The sequence below is a fragment of the Chrysemys picta genome, chromosome 2 (genome assembly GCF_011386835.1).
Source record: "Chrysemys picta bellii isolate R12L10 chromosome 2, ASM1138683v2, whole genome shotgun sequence".
Classification (NCBI taxonomy): Eukaryota; Metazoa; Chordata; order Testudines; family Emydidae; genus Chrysemys; species Chrysemys picta.
In genome coordinates, this window is record NC_088792.1 from 285,238,134 (window position 1) to 285,257,402 (window position 19,269).

At 52.3% G+C, this 19,269-nt stretch overlaps 1 protein-coding gene across 1 annotated transcript; it reads left to right on the forward strand.

The window, feature by feature from the left end:
* The first annotated feature begins 1,863 nt into the window (after positions 1–1,863).
* PSCA (prostate stem cell antigen) lies at positions 1,864–11,981 on the forward strand. Its single transcript, XM_024102710.3, has 3 exons — positions 1,864–3,805; positions 7,371–7,478; positions 11,233–11,981. The coding sequence occupies exons 1-3, from the start codon at positions 3,754–3,756 to the stop codon at positions 11,445–11,447; spliced, it is 375 nt and encodes a 124-aa protein (XP_023958478.2). The 5' UTR covers positions 1,864–3,753; the 3' UTR covers positions 11,448–11,981.
* Positions 11,982–19,269: the final 7,288 nt, after the last annotated feature.

Consider the following 19,269-nt stretch of genomic DNA (forward strand, 5'->3'; position numbering starts at 1 on the left):
ATGGGACATCACCCAAAAGCACCGCTCAGCTCAGGGGTGACCCAGCAGAGAAACTCCTGACAGAAAACTGGTTCCATCCCCTCCCTCTGAGGACCAGAGTCCCGCAGCCCTAACTGCTCATTAACTGTACCAAACCCAGCAAAACTGGGCTCACCGCACCCCGGCGGCCTCCTCCATACATTAGTTCTGGGATCTTGCTCTCCGCTTTTCCATACACCTATTCAAGGGCCTGGGAGGACTCTCTCTGGTTTTCACCCACGTACTGGAATGGGAGGGGATTGATAGGGTCCTAAATTGGTAAGAAAAGGCCTTGGCTGCTTTAAGAAAGCCTGTGCTTTCAGGGAATACAGCTACAGATATAAACAGACATTTACTTCCCAGCCGTCCTTCTGGTATATTTATTCCTAATACGGTTGCTCACTTCTAGTGTTAAATAAGGGCTTCCTCTCTCATGGCTCTGCTTCCCCCCCAGGAAGGTATCAGGCCATATTTTGCCATCCACACAGAGAAATGCCCATCAAAATCACTGGGCGGCTCAGCATAATGAATTGATGGCCCATGATGCTGTACTGATGATGCTGTGTGACAGCACAAACTCAGACATGGGACTTCGCTGCAGGAGGAGCGTAGGAGAGGGAAAGGGCCCTTTAACCAGATGTAAGTGTCTCCAGTAAGTGTCTATGGTTGCACCGGGTCCTAGGTATGTAGGGGACGTTTAATCCCTTTCTTTGGGGCCCTTCTAAAAGCTTCCACAGTGCCCCCCACGGGTCCCTTCTTCCCTCGCCTGCGGGAGCCTTGGTTGCTGATTCATAGATTCATAGATTCTAGGACTGGAAGGGGTCATCGAGTCCAGTCCCCTGCCCTCATGGCAGGACCAAATACTGTCTAGATCATCCCTGATAGACATTTATCTAACCTACTCTTAAATATCTCCAGAGATGGAGATTCCACAATCTCCTTAGGCAATTTATTCCAGTGTTTAACCACCCTGACAGTTAGGAACTTTTTCCTAATGTCCAACCTAGACCTCCCTTGCTGCAGTTTAAGCCCATTGCTTCTTGTTCTATCCTTAGAGGCTAAGGTGAACAAGTTTTCTCCCTCCTCCTTATGACACCCTTTTAGATACCTGAAAACTGCTATCATGTCCCCTCTCAGTCTTCTCTTTTCCAAACTAAACAAACCCAATTCTTTCAGCCTTCCTTCATAGGTCATGTTCTCAAGACCTTTAATCATTCTTGTTGCTCTTCTCTGGACCTTCTCCAATTTCTCCACATCTTTCTTGAAATGCGGTGCCCAGAACTGGACACAATACATCAGATGATCAGTCCCTTAGTGATTCTGTGGCTATTTCTGTGACTATAGAGAGGATTCCAGCTAGAGCATTGAGGACAATTAGAGCCTGTTCTGGGTACCAAGTGAGAATTGATCCTGTCCGTTCCCGACAGCTTGCTAGTGTGTCCCCCGGTACCCACCAACATCCCCTCCTGTGCAATGCCAGGGACCCTCTTGGTCTCACTCCTGGTGATTATGCCCTGGTGCATCCCTCCTGGAGTCAGTTCCAGCCTGCCATACGTGAATGTGAGTGTCACTTTCTATGGTGCCCTACACAGAGCAAAAAGGATCCGGACCCCAGGTTGGTGTTTGTGCATCTTGGCTGGCGCAGCCTGTCCCTGATGACAACCTGTCCTCCCGGGATGGGGTGTTCACCCCACACAAGCCCTGAGCAGGTTAATGTGGGCCAGGAATTGACCTCAGATGCTGCACCTGGAAGGGAACCAGGGACTGACAGGGCCTAATGGCAGAGGAAGCCCAGCTGGGGGAGGAGCCAGGATAGGCGAATAAGCCAGGAAGTGAGAGCAGGAAGGGGGCTGCAGGGAGAAGGTCTGAAATCACTGCCTAGAGGGAACGAGACTTGGATAGGGACACGGAGGAGATCCAGGGGGACAGTAAGCCCTGGGGTGCAGAGGGATCTCCAGTGGCTAAACCCAGAGAAAGACAATAGAGAGGAGGGATAGGAAGGAGCCCAGGGAAACAGCAACAGGGTCTGAGACTGAGCAGACCTGGATTGCTAGTTAGAGGGTCCCTGGGCTGGAACCCGGAGTTGCAGGGGGGGGCAGCTTTCCCTCTCAGCCACTGGGAAAGTGGCACAGGACCTAGACTTGGAAGAGAAGACAGCCTGAGATGGCATCTGGACAGCTTGTCTGGGGGACTTTGTTACCCAGGAAGGAGAGGACTATACCGTGACTTGGCCAGAGGGATGACTCATGAAGAGGGCACACCCCAGGTCATGAGTGAGGGCCAAGGGGGACGGACACAGCAGGGCGCTAGATGGGGTGAGAGCTAATGCCCAGACCTAGCCACAAGGAGGTGCACTTACAACCCTCTCCACCCTCTAACCAGCTTTGCGTGTGCCCAGGGGCTCCTACGCATTCTGTCCTCCTCCAGCTTCTCTCTGATTCTGCATTGCGTGTCTCGCTTGGATATTTGAGTTAATACGAAAGCTCTCCATCCTGGCTAACAGGCTAGGAACCCGGGACACAGCTGGAGCAAGGGCAGAATGACTGTGCCAGGAGGTTTAGCAATCAGGGAGGAGGGATAGCTCAGGGGTTTGAGCATTAGCTTACTAAACCCAGGGTTGTGAGCTCAATCCTTGAGGGGGCCATTTAGGGATCTGGGGCAAAAATTTGTCAGGGGGTTAGACTAGATGACCTCTTGAGGTAACTGATATTCTATGATCAGTCTGCCATTGTGATATCAGGACAGGATTTCTACTCTCCTTCAACAACAGGGATTTTATCCTTCCTTCCTGTTAGGGTGACCAGATGTCCTGTTTTTACAGGGACAGTCCCGATATTTGGGGCTTTTTCTTATATAGGCTCCTATTACCCCCTCGCCCCATCCTGGATTTTTAATGTCTGGTCACCCTACTTTTTGCTGTCTGGTCACCCTACTTCCTGTTGGCTGCTGGTGAGATTGGGGGTCTTTGCCACCCTGTTCAATTGGCCGAGTGTCTTGAGAACTATATCCTCCTCTCAGCAAGTCCCCCATTTAGTATTCAGGAGGCTAGAGGTTCTCCCATCTTTCTTCCCAATGGGAACCACCGTGCCATCATACACGGAGGTCGCCTATTCTCTGAGACTGGGCATTGGCCACCTGTGGAGAAACCAGAGACTTCGGGAATTGCCCCTAGGAAACGTGAATGAAATTTCATTCCCCTCCAATGTTCTGCAAAGAGCCCAGGAGACAGCTTGCATCATGCACGTGGGCTTAGAGAGGCGTGACTCTGAGCTATTGTGGAGACACCTGGAAAATTCGTTAAAGAATGAGCCTGTGTTTAATTTAAAGCCGGTGTCCCTGGTTACAATGGGTGTAGCACTCGCAGAAGATTAGTCACACCTGAGCAGCAAATCTCCCCAACCCAGGGAAGGGTCACAAAGAGAAGACCATCCTTGAGTGTAGGTGCTTTGTTTTTCTCCGTTGAGGTGTGACCCATTCGCCCAAGCATGCTGGACAATGAGGAAATGAGCGGTGATGTGGAGGGAAGTATCTCAGAGCACAGCATGACGGGGACAGAGGAGGGGCATTTATCACAAATATCAGTGCCATGACTCAAAGAACCAGCTGGACCTGAAATGAGCGATTTACCAGTGAAACCTCCCAGCCCCTTGCGGTTGATGAGATAACTGAAACGGGCTATAAAGCACCCCAGGAGGAGGTGTCCCGTATTCTCTGTGCTTGGCTCATCCTCTGAAGATGAAGGCTTTTCTGGTCATCCTGCTGGCTGCCGTCCTGTGCACAGAGCCAGGTAAGACATCCAGGAGATTCCTCCGTACCCCAACCCACCTCCTTACCGCCAAGATAAACAGCTCTGGGAGTGGCTGGAGAGATCCTTAGGGTGTGTTTGCAGCAAAGAAAGAACTACTGAAGTCACTGGCTCCAGCTCCAAATATAGTGTATTGGCATTCTCCTGGACCACTTGGTGGTTGATCACTTGACGATTACCTGCTCTGTTCATTCCCTCTGAAGCACCTGGCATTGGCCACTGTCGGAAGACAGGACACTGGGCTAGATGGACCATTGGTCTGACCCAGTGTGACCGTTCTTATGTTCTTATGGACAGCAGACCGGTCCGTATAAGGATAAAGATGGTCTTCTGCATTCCTGATGGAAGTTTATCTGCTTGGGATTTGAGATGAGTGCTCATTTCTAGAATCTATCTATCTATCTATCTATCTATCTATCTATCTATCCCCATACATCCCTCTTCTATCTATCTATCCCCATACTGCCCCTCATCTATCTATCTATCTATCTATCTATCTATCTATCTATCTATCTATCTATCTATCTATCTATCTATCCCCATACACCCCCACTATCTATCTATCTATCTATCTATCTATCTATCTATCTATCTATCTATCTATCCCCATACACCCCCACTATCTATCTATCTATCTATCTATCTATCTACACTCCCTCCATTACCCTGGTATCTGACTACCCGACTACCTTTCTAATCTTTCTTTTTATGACTTTCCCCTGCCTCATACTACAGGAGGTTTCAGTTTACTGGCAGGTTTTCTTACTGCTTGGAGCGGCCTCACTTTGGAAACCAGTGAGATGCCTCGGGGCTTATTGACAGAGGGAGTTTAGAGAAGAGCAACAGAACGAAAACTGGACCGTCTAGCTTCTCTAAGTCATAGCCAAAGGGGGCAGGTGACGTGCCTACAGAGATGTGTGGGAGAGGAATGGTTTAAGATGGCACAAGAGGGTCTGGCTAAGAATACTGAGATGGAATAAGCAAGGGAAAATTTAGGCTGAAAGAAGCATCCTGCCAGACTTCTTGGGCTGTGCAACAGCCTCCCAAGGGAATGGGTGTTAGGCAAATTATTTATAGGAACCATCCTGCCATTCTGGGGGATGAACTGGGCAATCAAACAGAGCGCGTGCAATTCTACAGCTCTGCGCTCTGGAGCCTGGGTTACAGCTGGGAGAGACATGGGAGTCTGAGCAGGGGGCGGTCTTTGGTTTATTTGTTTGTAGAGCTGCTAGCACACTGGTGCTCTGATCCTGACAGGAGCCAGTCTGCACTCCGGCCACTTTGTTATTAATAATCATCCTCGTCCCACGAACCCTGCCGAAGGCACCCACCCCGCACTGCACAATGTCAGGCCTGGATGTTGCCCTAGATCTGGGAACTCTGATCCCCTTGATCCGAGCCTGTGAACCAAGGGGACCAGTGCACAGTTGGCATGAGATTAGATCAGCTTCCTGGATTCATTTTATCCTGGAGGTCATCTCCTTAGTCCTGGGTATAATTGACACCCTCTCCCCCCTCTCCCCCCACCCCCTACACAGAAGAACCATTACAGGTTATGGAGCTTGAGTAACCCTCTTGACATGGGTGGGGAGAGGGGAATGAATTCCCATCTCAGATCCCATGGGGACAGCTGCACCCAAGGGAGTATGGACCCCCCAGGGAAGGCCACATGGGTGTCCCACCTAAGGAGCTGGCTGAATCAATGTATCTCTCCTGGGTACGCCCCGGCTAGCCAGCCTTGCCTGGGAGCAGGAAGAACTTTATGCCACTGGCCTTCCCCTCCACGGGTGGTTGTGCTGGTGAATCAAAGCCAAGATTGGGAGGGGAAGCTGCATAATGGAACTTCCCTGAAATTCTGCACTCGGAGAGGAAGGATGGTCTGGTGATGAGGGTGCTAGACCTGGGTTCCATTTTTTGCTCTGCTACAGACATCCTGGAACTCATCACTTGGCCTCTCTGTGCCTCCGCTCCCCATCTGTAAAAGGGAGATAATGGGGTACTCTCAGGGTATTAAAGGTTACGAGGTGCTCAGATACTGTGCTGGTGGGGGCCAGATAAGTGCCTGAGCTACATCAAGATGGGGGCGGTGAGATAAACCCACAAGAGTTTGTGCATATGGACTTAAGCAGGGCCAGATTTAGGGGCAGGCGACCACCTGGGGTGCTGGGCTCAGGGGGCTCCGGGCTCGGGGTGCTGTTTTTGTTGTTAGCAACAAAAGGGAAAATAGAACGTTTGAAGTAAAATATTTCGGGTATTCCGTATGTGACTTCATTTTTCACTAACCTCCTAGAATGTTCTGGACCTTTGTAGAATCACGTGGAACTTTCCAGATTTTCAGAAAACTACATTTTCCTCGAACCTCCTAAAATGTTGTCACCACACCCTCATGGGTATATAAGGGGCGGGGCGCCACCAGTCAGTCAGTGAGATGGGCTACCAATGCTCAAAAAAGTAAACTATTCCAAAGTTTAACAAATGGTGGGGGGCTAGGGCCGGCCCTGGTAAGGTGGAAGCTCCAGCCTTCTAGCTCCCCATCGAGGGTAAAGCAGGTATGTTAATTGAAAGTCCTCATGTCGAACACACCTGCCGTGCTGTTGGACATTTCAGGTGCACGAGAGCAAGACAGTCATCAGGTGGTGCTGGGAGAATCAGAATAATAAAGGTTAGCCCCAGTATAGTCCGTTATGTTTTCAAAAGCACTGCCCTGACAGGCACTTCTCCTCCCAACACTTCTGGGAGGTAGGTAAGCGATTCCAGCCAGCGTAGTGCTGAACATCCAGGGACAATGCAATTGGATTTTTTAAAGCACCTAACTCCCATCGATAGGCACCTAAGCACCACTGAGGATCTGGGCTTTAAACTGCGATTGTCTGTGCCTGCGTCATTGCCTTTGTTCAGTGCACTTCACCGTGCTACAGAAATGTACGGCGTTGCGTCACGCTCCCCCAGGGCCTTCACACACGCCCGGGCGTATGAACCCTTTAAATTCACCCAGGACCATTCTACCCACTGGGATCCATTTCCAGAGGGAGATGAAGGGTATGTACAGACTCTGTGCTGGAAGGGGTTGCCAGAGAGCCGGTGTCACAAGTCACAACGCTGTCACGCGAACACTGGATCAGTCTACACCTTTGGGGCCTTCCTCCATCCATCCCTGTTAAATTAAACATTGATGTCCGATTGTTAATTACTACCATTGCTCTCCAATCAGGAGCAGAATGACATGGTGCTCGGTGTTATCAAATACTTTGGAAGACATGGTCCATGTTCTCATTTACCAATCATCATCATCAGCATTAATAAACTGTTCTCTCCTTGATAGTCCTTATTCCTGAAACTATTTAGAGGGAAGCTGCCCCAACCCCTCCAAAAATTGCCCATCTCCCGCCCCCTTCCTACACACAACTCTCTGGGGTGTCACCCACGGTAAAAATGGAGGGAGGGTCTTTTAAGCCACGGTTGACACTGCAATCGCCCTGTCTGCTTGGTAGTGCGCATGAGACTCCCTGTATTGCATTCCCTTCTAACCCATCTTCCTCTCCTGCAGGTGGTTCTTTGAAATGTTACACGTGCAAGACGCAGCTCAGCAACTCCAAATGTCAGACGGCGGTGACGTGTGCCAACAACTCACAAGCATGCAAGACGGATGTGATCAGTAAGGCAAAGTCCCAGTTTGGTATCAGACACTGAAGGGGCTAACACACAGACATCCCCCTAGGATGTGCGAACAGATCCCCTTCCATTGCAGCCTTTCCGAGATCCCTGTCCAGGGGCTGGGTCTCTTAACGGCACAGTGTGCTACAGGAGAAGAAATGCTGACTGGGAATGAGTGGGGGCCAAGGGCTTTCACTTTATTCACGGAAGGCAGAAAGCTAACAGGGATGCGTAGTGCGTATGGTGTACACTGTTTTCCTGCAGCAGCCTCTCTGCAGAAACCACTTCTTCCCCAGTGCCCAGAAGAAGAGGGTGGTGTTATATTTATATTGTGAAACCCAACCCATTAGGGTGTACCCCTCTCTGCCTGTCTGGAAGTCTCTGGGCCAGATCCTCAGCTGGTATAAACCAGCACTGCTCCATTGACGTCAATGGGTAGGACGCCCAGGGACACTGAAAGCAATTCTAGCTTTAGAAATTACCGGTTGGAGGAACACTAATATCCTCTGTTAACTCTTTCTTTCACACACAACTTCCCTGGGTTAGACAGGAAGGCTGTATGGTTTAGTGGTTAGAACAGGGACTCATGAGTTCTGTATTGCTGTCTCTTCCATTAACTCACCAGGCCAGATTTGGTAGTGAGGACTTCACTTAGAGCTGGTCTACCCTGGGAGCTTACATCGGCCTAGCTACGTTTCCCGAGGGCGTGAAAACACCACGCCTCTGAGCACAGGCACGGGAACTAGGGGTGCGGCAGGTGCCGCAGCATCCCCAGGTTTAAAAGTTTGCTGGTGCTGTCAGAACGAAGCAAGCATTATATCGCAATTCTTGAAAATCCCAGAGCTGCGCTGCACCCAGGTGGTGTGAGCGGGAATTGCGCTTTTCCACATTGCTTTTGAAGACATAGTTTACAGTTTCGTTAGCTGGCTTTCAGCACCCCCACTATCAAAAGGGTTCCAGTGCCTCTGGGAGACGTAGCTATACCGACCTAAGCCCTGGTGTAGACAGCGCTGGCTGATGGAAGAATTCTTCCATCCACCTAGCCACCACCTCTCAGGAGGCAGGGAGCGGGGTGTGTGGATGGGGCAGGAGTCCCGGGGGGGCAGCCAGGAAGGAGGGCGGTTGGATGGGGCGGCAGGGGGCAGTCAGGGGCAGGGAGAAGGGGTGGTTGGATGCGGCAGGGGTCCCGGGGGGGACCGTCAGGAATGAGAGGAGGGGTTGGATGGGGTGGCGGGGATCCGGGGGTGGTCAGAGGACAGGGAGCGGGGGTATGTGGATGGGGCAGGAGTCCCGGGGGTGCCATCAGGGAACAGGGAGGGTTGGATGGGGCAGGAGTCCCGGGGGGGCAGATAGGAGGTGGGGGCCAGGCCACGACCCCCTCCCCTAACCGGCCCTCCATACAATTTACGAAACCCGATGCAGCCCTCAGGCCAAAAAGTTTGCCTGCCCCGTCTTAAACTCTCTTAGACCCACTTTCACCAATGCACCTATGTGTAGGGAAGTCTGAGCTTATGTAACTTCCACACTGAAGGGCCAAGAAAAAGTTTGTTACATCAGCTTATAGTGTTCAGCTCTGAATTTGATCCCCTGTGTGTCTCTGGGCAAATTGCTTTAGCCCCTGTATTACTCCACTCTCCCATCTGTAAAATGGGGACACCAATACTCCATTAACTCACAGGGATGTTGTGAAGCTAGCCGCGTTTATAACAGAGGAGCAGGACTGTCTCAGGCTCTGTGGTCGTACAGTGCTTGCCACAGTGGGGCGCCGAACCCTGCACGGGGTCTCTGGAGTTATAATAATAATGCGTTGGAATCCTTGGCTAAGTGTGCTATAGAAAGGCAAAGGGTTTGTTATACTATGATTCAAGCAAACGCCCAATTAAACGGGACTTGTTTACAAGCCAGTTCCTCCAAGAAATGCAACCTGCTTTATGTTCTTTCCCTTCTCTTTCTTCAAAGTTCTTTTCAACTTTCCCTTACGGTACTTGTTGACTATCGGTCTCGTGCCAGTATTTAGCCTTAGATGGAGTTTACCACCAGCTTTGGGCTGCATTCCCAAGCAACCCGACTCCAAGAAGACCCGGTCCCGGCGCGTCGGGGGCCGCTACCGGCCTCACACCGTCCACGGGCCTTGAACTTCTCTTTGTCACTCCTTTGCGTAGGCTCCTTCTTGTGGTCGCAGTTATGAATTGCCTCGGCTGATTCAATTCAGTGCGACTTGGCTGTGGTAGTGTTTTAGAATTAGGGTTACCAGCTAGCAACTGTGAAAAAACGGGACAGGGGGTGCGGGGTAATAGGCACCTATATACGAAAAAGTCCCCAAAAACGGGACTGTCCCTTTAAAAACGAGACGGCTGGTCGCCCTATTTGGAATCCCCCGTGCAGTGGTCCCCAAACTTTTGACTAAGGCGACCTACCAACTGCATGTTATCTCTTTTGGGGAACCCACCATTACAGAGAGGGAGAAAGAAACACAAAATCAAGTGATTTCCACACTGCTAGCACCCCTCCTCGGCCCCCTGCTGCCACTTCCCTTCCCCTCCCTAGACCAGCCCAGCTCCCCAAGCCCCGTGCTCGGCTCCCCCCAGCCCTCCTGCTCTCAGTCTCCCAGCCTTGCCCCCTCTTGTCAGAGGGGCCCGAACAACTTGTACAGTGGGGGGGGGGGGGCTGAGAGCCATTGAACCAAACTGTAAACCCCGGACATGGTGGAAACCACTTCAAGCGGGGGGGGTGCCCCGCCTGCACCCCTAGTTCTAGCACCTATGCCTAGGGTGACCAGATGTCCTGATTTTATAGGGACAGTCCCAATTTTGGGGTCTTTTTCTTATACAGGCTCCTATTACCCCTCACCCCCGTCCTGATTTTTCACACTTGCTGTCTGGTCACCCTACCTATGCCTCTTGTGAATAGAGACCTATAGCAGGGCGCCTGCTCCACCCCTGTAGTTAGAGGCCTTCAGGCCTTAAGTGAGAGTGGAAAACAGGCTACAAGGAAACAGAACAGCCCTCCAGGCTGTTTCTGTTCTGGGAGAGAATTAGCCTCACCTTCTTCAGGATCCTTTTATGTCTGTGGGTGAGGGGAGGGGCTAACTGAACAGCACCCACCGCAGAGCCCCCACCCAGCAAGGGGGCCCCACAATCCCAGTCTTCCCCTCCGTCAAGGTGAGAAGAGCACCCCTGTCTCCATCCCAGCTCCCCTCCTGGGCCAGGCCCCCAAGTCCCATATTCTACTCTGCCTGGGAGAGAGTGTGATCCTGCCACACACACACACCCCGTGCAGCAGCCCCTGTCCTGGGGGCTGGGCCTGGCTTCCAGTTCCAGGTGTTGCAAACTGGTGCATGGGGGTTTCCGTGCCAGTCAGGTTTGGCCCAGCCACCCCTCTGTCACCGGACCCCCAAACCTAAGTGGTGCTGCGGCCCCATGGACCAGGTTGCAGTGCCACTCGCTCAGATTTGGCCCGGCACCTCCTCCATCATAACAGATGGGACGGCTGGGCCAAACCCGAGTAGTGGTGTAACGCCATGCACCAGGTCACACCACCACTCAGGTTGAGGGGCCTCTCCGGTAGGGGGTCCAGGGCAAGCTACCCTTTTTGCCCCCACCTCCTTCTGGGTGACCCTGGTGGGGTGGGAGAGTACTTCTGGGGCATGCACGGGGCAGGGACTGATGTCAGGGGGAGGGGCAGTGGCAAGCAATCCAAGCAGACCCTTTCCACGGCCCCCCGCCTGAAATGAAACCATTTTGTCTTCCTTCCAGACGTCGTGGGCCTTTTCAGTGTCATCAACAAGGAGTGCGCTGCGTCGTGCGAGTCGAGCTTCCAGGACTTCACCGTGGGAAAGCAGAACGTTTCCTGCTGCAGTACCGACCTCTGCAACCGCAGCGGGGCGGGCAGCGTGGGCAGCAGCTACGCCACCATGGCAGCAGGGCTTACCGCCAGCGTCCTCTGCGTCCTTCTGAGGAACGGGCTGTGAGGCGTGGGGAGGAGGCCTTCAGCCTGACAGAATCCTGGCGCTTCCCCACTGCGGCTAGGATGCTAACCACAGGCCCCAGCTTCACGCTCAGCTCTCTCTCGCACGCTTATAGCTGGCTGCAGATGCCTCCCTGGCAAGCGCTTCGTTCCTGCTGTTAATTAAGAATCAGAAACTCTGTGTGTGTGTGTGTGTGTGTGTGTGTGTGTGTGTGTGTGTGTGTGTGTGTGTGTGTGTGTGTGTGTGTGTGTGTGTGTGTGCCTCTGAGAAGGACGCACTGCTCGGCTGATGCATTTGTTGCTCCATCAAGTGCCTATCCGTGCATGTGTGTTTGTGTGCCAGAGACACAGCTTTTGGCAGACACACATGCTTTGTCGCTGTTGTCGGGAGCATGTGTGTTATGTGAGCTACCCTTTACTGTTGTACAGCAAAGCAGAAGGCATGAATTGTACATACAAAACAGCTGGAGCCCTGGTCCGTGACTCTGGTTCCTAGGTGCGACTGCTGTACAAATAATAAATGATAACAATAAAGGAAGGGAAGCCTTGGCGTGTTTTGGGGACCCGGTACCATGCACACCGTGTCTAATCAGCTTCTCGGCTGTCACGCTAGGAAAAGAAAGACCTGAGTTTGTCAGCAGCCCGCCAGCCTTGATTTATTGTTAACTCCTTCCATGCTGCTCTCTTTCCCCAACCCGGGCCAGGCCCCTGGACAGGGCCGGCTCTAGGTTTTTTGCCACCCCAAGCAAAAAACATTTTGGCTGCCCCCCACCCCAGCGCTGGGCTCCCCCACACACATCCCTGCTGCCCCAGTCCTGGGCTCTTCCCCCCACACCTGCACCCCCCTGCTGCCCCAGCCCTGGGTCACTGGTAACTCGTTCCCAGGGCGGGTCATCAGCATCCCTCTCATGACACTAGCAGGGGCGGAGCTGCATCCACCCAACTCCTTCCCGGCGCCCAGGGTGGCCCTGACTCCACCCGCTCCCCCCTCACCTCCAGCCGGTCCGGCGCTGGCAGGGTCGGGGTAAGCAGCAGGGCTCCCGGGCCGCGCCTCAGCCCAGGGTCCCTCCAGCCGGGACTCCTGCCTCCAGGACCGGCCGGGAATTGGGAGGGCAGAGCCGGGGGAACCGCCCCGGCAGGGGGCTGAGGAGCCGGGGCAGGGCAGCCTCCAAGGGAGGGGCCGGCGGGGAACAGAGCTCCGGAGAGCGGGATGTGGGCCCCGCACGGCAGCACCCCAGGCACCTGTCCCCTCTATGGCCCCGCTGCTGCTCCTGGCCGCCCTGCCGCAGCCCCTGGGTGGCTCAGGCCGCTTCGTCGAGCCCCGACTGCGGCGTTGGGGGGTGGCCGCCCTGCGGCACTTGCAGGCAGCTCCGTGTGCCCCGCGGGGTGGCCCCCAGCCCAAGTGTCCTGTGCCCACGTGTCGGAGCCCGCTGGATGGTCCCCCCGGGCCTGGTGGCACAAACCACAGTGACCCCAGGGCGCCCCCCATGCACGACGCGCTGCTGCTGCTGGACCCCAGTCTCAGGGCTAGCTTTGGCCACCCGCTGCGGCTCTTCCACCTGGACTTCGGCGTCAGCTTGGGGGCCGGGACAGCGTCTACCTGGGTGAGTGTCTACCGCAGGGCTGGCCCCCAAACAAAAACAACAACAACAACAACAACAACAAGATGGCCCGAATGCCGCCCCTGCAAATGTGCCACCCCAAGCACCTGCTTACTTTGCTGGTGCACAGAGCCGGCCCTGCCCCTGGAGACATTTTCACTGAGAGTACCCCAGCGCTAGGATTGTCTGCAGTTGTTCCCCTCGTCTGCTGTTCTGAGTGGTAGTAGCACCCTCCAAAGCCACCCTCCCTTGTGGTCTTTGGTTCTCTCTCGCTACGTATCCTCCAGGCTACTCCCTGGTACATGTCTGAAGGCGGTGACGGGAACAAGCTTTGCTGCGTGGCTGATGAGGTGTTTCCCTTGAAGCAGCTCCGGGGTTATGCACTGGACAAGGAAGAGTAGAGAGAGTCAACAAGCAGGTGCATATTTTCCATCCCAGCTGCTTGATTTCTGAGACACACACGCACACGCCCAATACCACTGGCGAGCTCCAAGGGGAGAAGCCGGGGCTAGAAAATCACTACCAGAACCCAGAGAAGGGGAGATACAGAGACTTGTCTGGACAGATTCTGCCGCACTGAGATGTTCTCAATACCACTCAGGAGCGGAGATGGGATCCTGTCTAGGTTCATCACAATATTTCCCCCTCTCAGGACTGGGCCTGGGATTTCTGGGGGCCCCTGCAAAATAGCCCACCTAGATTCCTCCCTCCTTCCTGGGGATCATGAGAATTTCCCCTACCTCCCAAGCACATCCATGCCACCTCCTTGCTGCCTGGGAGCTCCCATTCAGGCCCTGGTAGCTCTCTCCTTCCCTCACATGTTTAAGGCTCTCTATTATCTAACATCCCTCCCAGTTTAAGTGGCAACTTCCTCCATAGGGAGCGGCTCAGGGCAATCTCTGGCATAGGAGTCCAACCTCACTGACAAAACCTGTTTGCCTGCCCACACCTACCAGAGTACACAGGCAGCCAGCTCAGAGGATTGTGGCTGGTTTGCGTAGGATGCAGTGCATTTAGGAGCAAGGTTAGCCTCGTTACGTAGGTGTGATGAGGGGGTCCCAGCTACTCATCTGCTCGTATTAGAAGACCCTGGTTAAGGCAGGCGATTGAGTAGCAAGTTGGCATATGCAAGGGGGTTCTTTGGTACTTTGGGTTCCCCCAAGGATCAATTCTGGGACCTGTGCTGTTCAACATATTCATAAATGATCTGGAAAAAGGGGTAAACAGTGAGGTGGCAAAATTTGCAGACTATAGACAGGTTTCAGGGGGGTCGTCGTGTTAGTCTGTATCAGGAAAAGCAACGAGGAGTCCTTGTGGCACCTTAGAGACTAACACAATTATTTGGGCATAAGCTTTCGTGAGCTATAACTATATCCAATTAATAGATGATATACAATTACTCAAGACACTTAAGTCCAAAGCTGATTCAGAAGAGCTACAAATGGATCTCACAAAACTGGGTGACTGGGCAAGAAAATGGCAGATGAAAGTCAGCGTTGATAAATGCAAAGTAATGCACAATGAAAAATGTAATCCCAACTACACCTACAAAATGATGGGGTCTAAATTAGCTATTACCACTCAACAAAGAGATCTTGGAGTCATTGTGGATAATTCTCTGAAAACATCCACTCAATGTGCAGCGGCAGTCAAAAAAGCTAAAAAAAACCCGTTAGGAATGGTTAGGAAATGGATAGATAATACGACAGAAAATATCATAATGCCACTATATAAATCCATGGTCTGCCCATATCTGGAATACTGCATGCAGATCTGGTCGACCCCCTCTCAGAAAAGATATGGAAAAGACACAGAGAAGGGCAACAAAAATTATTAGGGTATAGAACAGCTTCCGTACTAGGCGAGATTAAAAAGACTGGGATGGTTCAGTTTAGAAAAGAAGTGACTAAGAGGGGATATGACAGAAGTCTATAAAATCATGAGTTGTGTGGAGAAAGTGACTAAGTGTTATTTACCCCTTCACATAACACAAGAGCCAGGGTCACCCAATGACATTAACAGGCAGCAGGTTTAAAACAATCAGAAGGAAGTATTTTTTCACACGCCACACAGTCAACCTGTGAAACTTGTTGCCAGGGGATGTTGTGAAGGCCAAAAGTATAATTGGGTTAAAAAAGTTCTAGATAAATTCATGGAGGATAGGGCCATCAGTGGCTAGTCCCTAAGAGGGTCAGGAATGCAACCCCATGCTCTGGGTGCTGTCTCTGACTGCCAGGAGCTGGGACTGGACAACGGGATGGATCACTCAATAAATTGCCCTGTTCTATTCATTTCCTCTGACGCACCTGGCACTAGACACTGTCAAAAGACAAGATACTGGGCTAGCTGGATGACACCCGTTCTTATGTCTCATTGGAAGCAGACATTGCTGAGTTCTAAAAACCTAACTCTAAGCACTCAGACAATAGACTGGGTGTCATGGCCCCTACTGAACTCAATAGCAAAACTCCCACTCACTTCCCTGGGGTCAGGCTTTCAATCACCGTGAACAACTCAATGAAAGCCTCTCGCCAGCCACGGTCAAAACCCAAACCTACTATGTTGGGGGGATGACGGATGTGATAGAAACCGTGACAATGCCATGCCATGCCGTGGGGCGCCTCCCGCTTCAATACTGGGTTGAGGTCTGATCAGAATGTCACCAAAAAAGTCGCAGCAGATATAGAGGAGATTCCAAGACAGGCTCTGACCACGATTAAAAGCCCGGAGAGATTTCTGTATGAGGAGACAGATTACGATGCTGCAGATTAAGTCCTTTACTTCTGGTCCTACCTGCAGTGGACATGGAACACAATTAATCACTGTCCTTGTTATAACAGACCTTAACGCATTTGAAGACTCCCAGTCTCCCGTCTGTCTTCTTGTCTCAAGACTAGTCATCTCTTTTGCAAGCTGAACGGTCCCAGTCTTTTTAATCGCTCATCATATGGAAGCTGTTCCATACCCCTAATCATTTTGGTTGCCCTTCTCCAAGTCTAATATATCATTTTTGAGTTGGAATGACCAGAAGGCCACTCAGTATTTCAGGTGGGGGCGTACCATGGATTTATATAGTGGCATTAGGATTAATATTGCTGGCTGATTGCTTTCCCAGGCTGTTGAATTGATCCACCACCATTCTATACTGCCCCTCACCCCAACGTCCACCCATTGGATTGGTTCCATTGCCTGAATCCACAGGGACCCATATTCTGGCTAGTTAGCTATTTGTTTCAGAGTAGCAGCCGTGTTAGTCTGTATCCGCAAAAAGAAGAACAGGAGTACTTGTTAGAGACTAACAAATTTATTAGAGCATAAGCTTTCGTGGACTACATGCATCCGAAGAAGTGGGCTGTAGTCCACGAAAGCTTATGCTCTAATAAATTTGTTAGTCTCTAAGGTGCCACAAGTACTCCTGTTCTTCTTTTAGCTATTTGTGTCAGCCAGGCAGATGTCACCCTTCCCTGAAGTGCATTCTGACAGAGGAGATGCTGTTCCTGGCTTGGGGGAAGCAGATCCCCTGGCCCTCTTCAGGGCTGGCAGTGAAGTTCTTCTGCTCTCTAGAGCTAGTGAAGGGACTGGGGTCCCAGACCTCTCCCAACCCCATGGGGGTTGGGGTAGAAGTGGATCTTCAGGCTCTTATGAAGATGCCTCTGTGAAATATTAGAAAGACAAGGCAGGTAAGACAATATCTTTTATTGGCCCAACTTCTGTTGGTGAGATAAGTTTTGGAGACACACAGAGCTCTTCTTCATAGAATACCAGGGTTGGAAGGACCTCAGGAGGTCATCTAGTCCAACACCCTGCTCAAAGCAGGACCAATCCCCAGACAGATTTTTGCCCCAGATCCATAAATGGCCCCCTCAAGGATTGAACTCACAGCCCTGGGTTTAGCAAGCCAATGCACAAACCACTGAGCTATCCCTCCACCTCAGGTCACTCACCTTGTCTCTCGACTATCCTGAGACCAACATGGCTGCATCAGTGCTCCAAACAATCGGTGAAATAGAATACTTTGCCCTTCAATGGGCCGGGTCCTGCCTGCCTGAGAGCCCGCCCTCGGGCTCTCACCCTGCATGGTCCCAATCGGCAACGCCACCCAAGCTAACGGTCCGAAACAGCCTGGCTTTGTCGACCTGCACAACATATTGCAAGGGTCATCTCTCTTCTTAGGCTGTTGCTGAGGGGAGGGGTTGAGAAATGTAATCTTGATCAGATGTGAGGGATATTATTTATTTAGTGGGGAATGCATTGTTATTAATTATTAATCAATTAAGTAATTAATCCTGATCTGCTGCACCCAGCAATTCCAGTCCTGAGCTACCTCCCTGCAGCTCTACTAATTTCTAGCTTGCCTTGTCCTTCCGCTAGCTGGGCTCTCCTTTCAAAAGACATAAGTAAATTAAAGCCTTTTACCATCCCGGGAGCTGATACACCAAACAGGATCTTCGCCTACACTGCTTCTCAAATAGGGCCCAGTCCAGCCTGCACACCTAGGGGCTGAGAGAAGGTGATTCAGCGCCTATGATTATTCATTCATAGGTATCCGTGCTGGGGCTGCCGCTTAGCGAACTAGTTGGAATGAGGACATTCCTCCACTTCTAACCCATGGGCATAAGCTACAGAGCAACCCTCAGCCACTTTAAAGAGTTTGGTTTGCTCTGAAACATGGAGGAGTATGAGTCAACAGTGTGCTCTTGTTGCCAAGAAGGCTAACGGCATTTTGGGCTGTATAAGTAGGGGCATTGCCAGCAGATCGAGGAACGTGATCATTCCCCTTTATTCGACATTGGTGAGGTCTCATCTGGAGTACTGTGTCCAGTTTTGGGCCCCACACTACAAGAAGGATGTGGAAAATTTGGAAAGAGTCCAGCGGAGGGCAACAAAAGTGATTAGGGGTCTGGAGCACATGACTTATGAGGAGAGGCTGAGGGAACTGGGATTGTTTAGTCTGCAGAAGAGAAGAATGAGGGGGGATTTGATAGCTCCTTTCAATTACCTGAAGGGGGGTTCCAAAGAGGATGGAGCTCGGCTGTTCTCAGTGGTGGTAGATGACAGAACAAGGAGTAATGGTCTCAAGTTGCAGTGCGGGAGGTCTAGGTTGGATATTAGGAAACACTATTTCACTAGGAGGGTGGTGAAGCACTGGAATGCGTTACCTAGGGAGGTGGTGGAATCTCCTTCCTTGGAGGTTTTTAAGGCCCAGCTTGACAAAGCCCTGGCTGGGATGATTTAGTTGGGAATTGGTCCTGCTTTGAGCAGGGGGTTGGACTAGATGACCTCCTGAGGTCCCTTCCAACCCTGATATTCTATGATTCTATGAGTATTGCAGGGTTTGTCTTCATGGGAAAGTTAAACCAGTATAAGCTAAGGCCTTGGCTACACTTGCGAGTTACAGCGCAATAAAGCAGCCCCGGGCGCACTAGCTCACTCCCGTCCACACTGGCAAGGCACATAGAGCGCTCTGACTCTGCGGCTACAGCGCTGCTGGTACTCCACCTCGGCGAGTGGAATAACATTTGCTGCGCCCCGCTGGAGCGCTGTGGCACCAGTGTGAACGAGGTGTTGTGTTACTGCGCTGTGATCAGCCTCCGGAAACGTCCCATAATCCCCTTAAGTCAAGTGGCCACTCTTGTCATTGTTGTGAAATCGGCTGCAGGAATGCGGAAATGTCCTTTCAAAGCTCCGTTTCAGAGAAGCCGGCTGCTTATCAGCTCCGAGAAAAAGCAAACATTTACTGTTTGCTTTGAGTGAGTGAGTGAGTGAGTGAGTGAGTGAGGGGAGGGAAGGGGAGGGGAGGGGAGGGGGGTCCAGGGCCGCCCAGAGGATTCAGCAGGCCTGGGGTCTTCAGCGGTGGGGGGCCCCCGCCGCCGAATTGCCGCTGAAGACCCGGCTGTTCGGCGGCGGGTCCCGGGGTGGAAGGACCCCCCGCTGCGGGTCTTCGGGGCACTTCGGCGGCGGGTCCCGGAGCGGAAGGACCCCCCACCGCCGAACTGCCGCAGAAGACGCGGAGCGGAAGAAGCTCCGGGGGCCCGGGCCCCGCGAGAGTTTTCCGGGGCCCCCGGAGCAAGTGAAGGACCCCGCTCCAGGGCCCCCGAAAAACTCTTGTGGGGGCCTCTGCAGGGCCTGGGGCAAATTGCCCCACTTGCCCGCCCACCCCCCCCCCCGGCGGCCCTGGGGGGGCGTCTGAACTTACAAGACAGCATGCTGACACACTCAGCACCC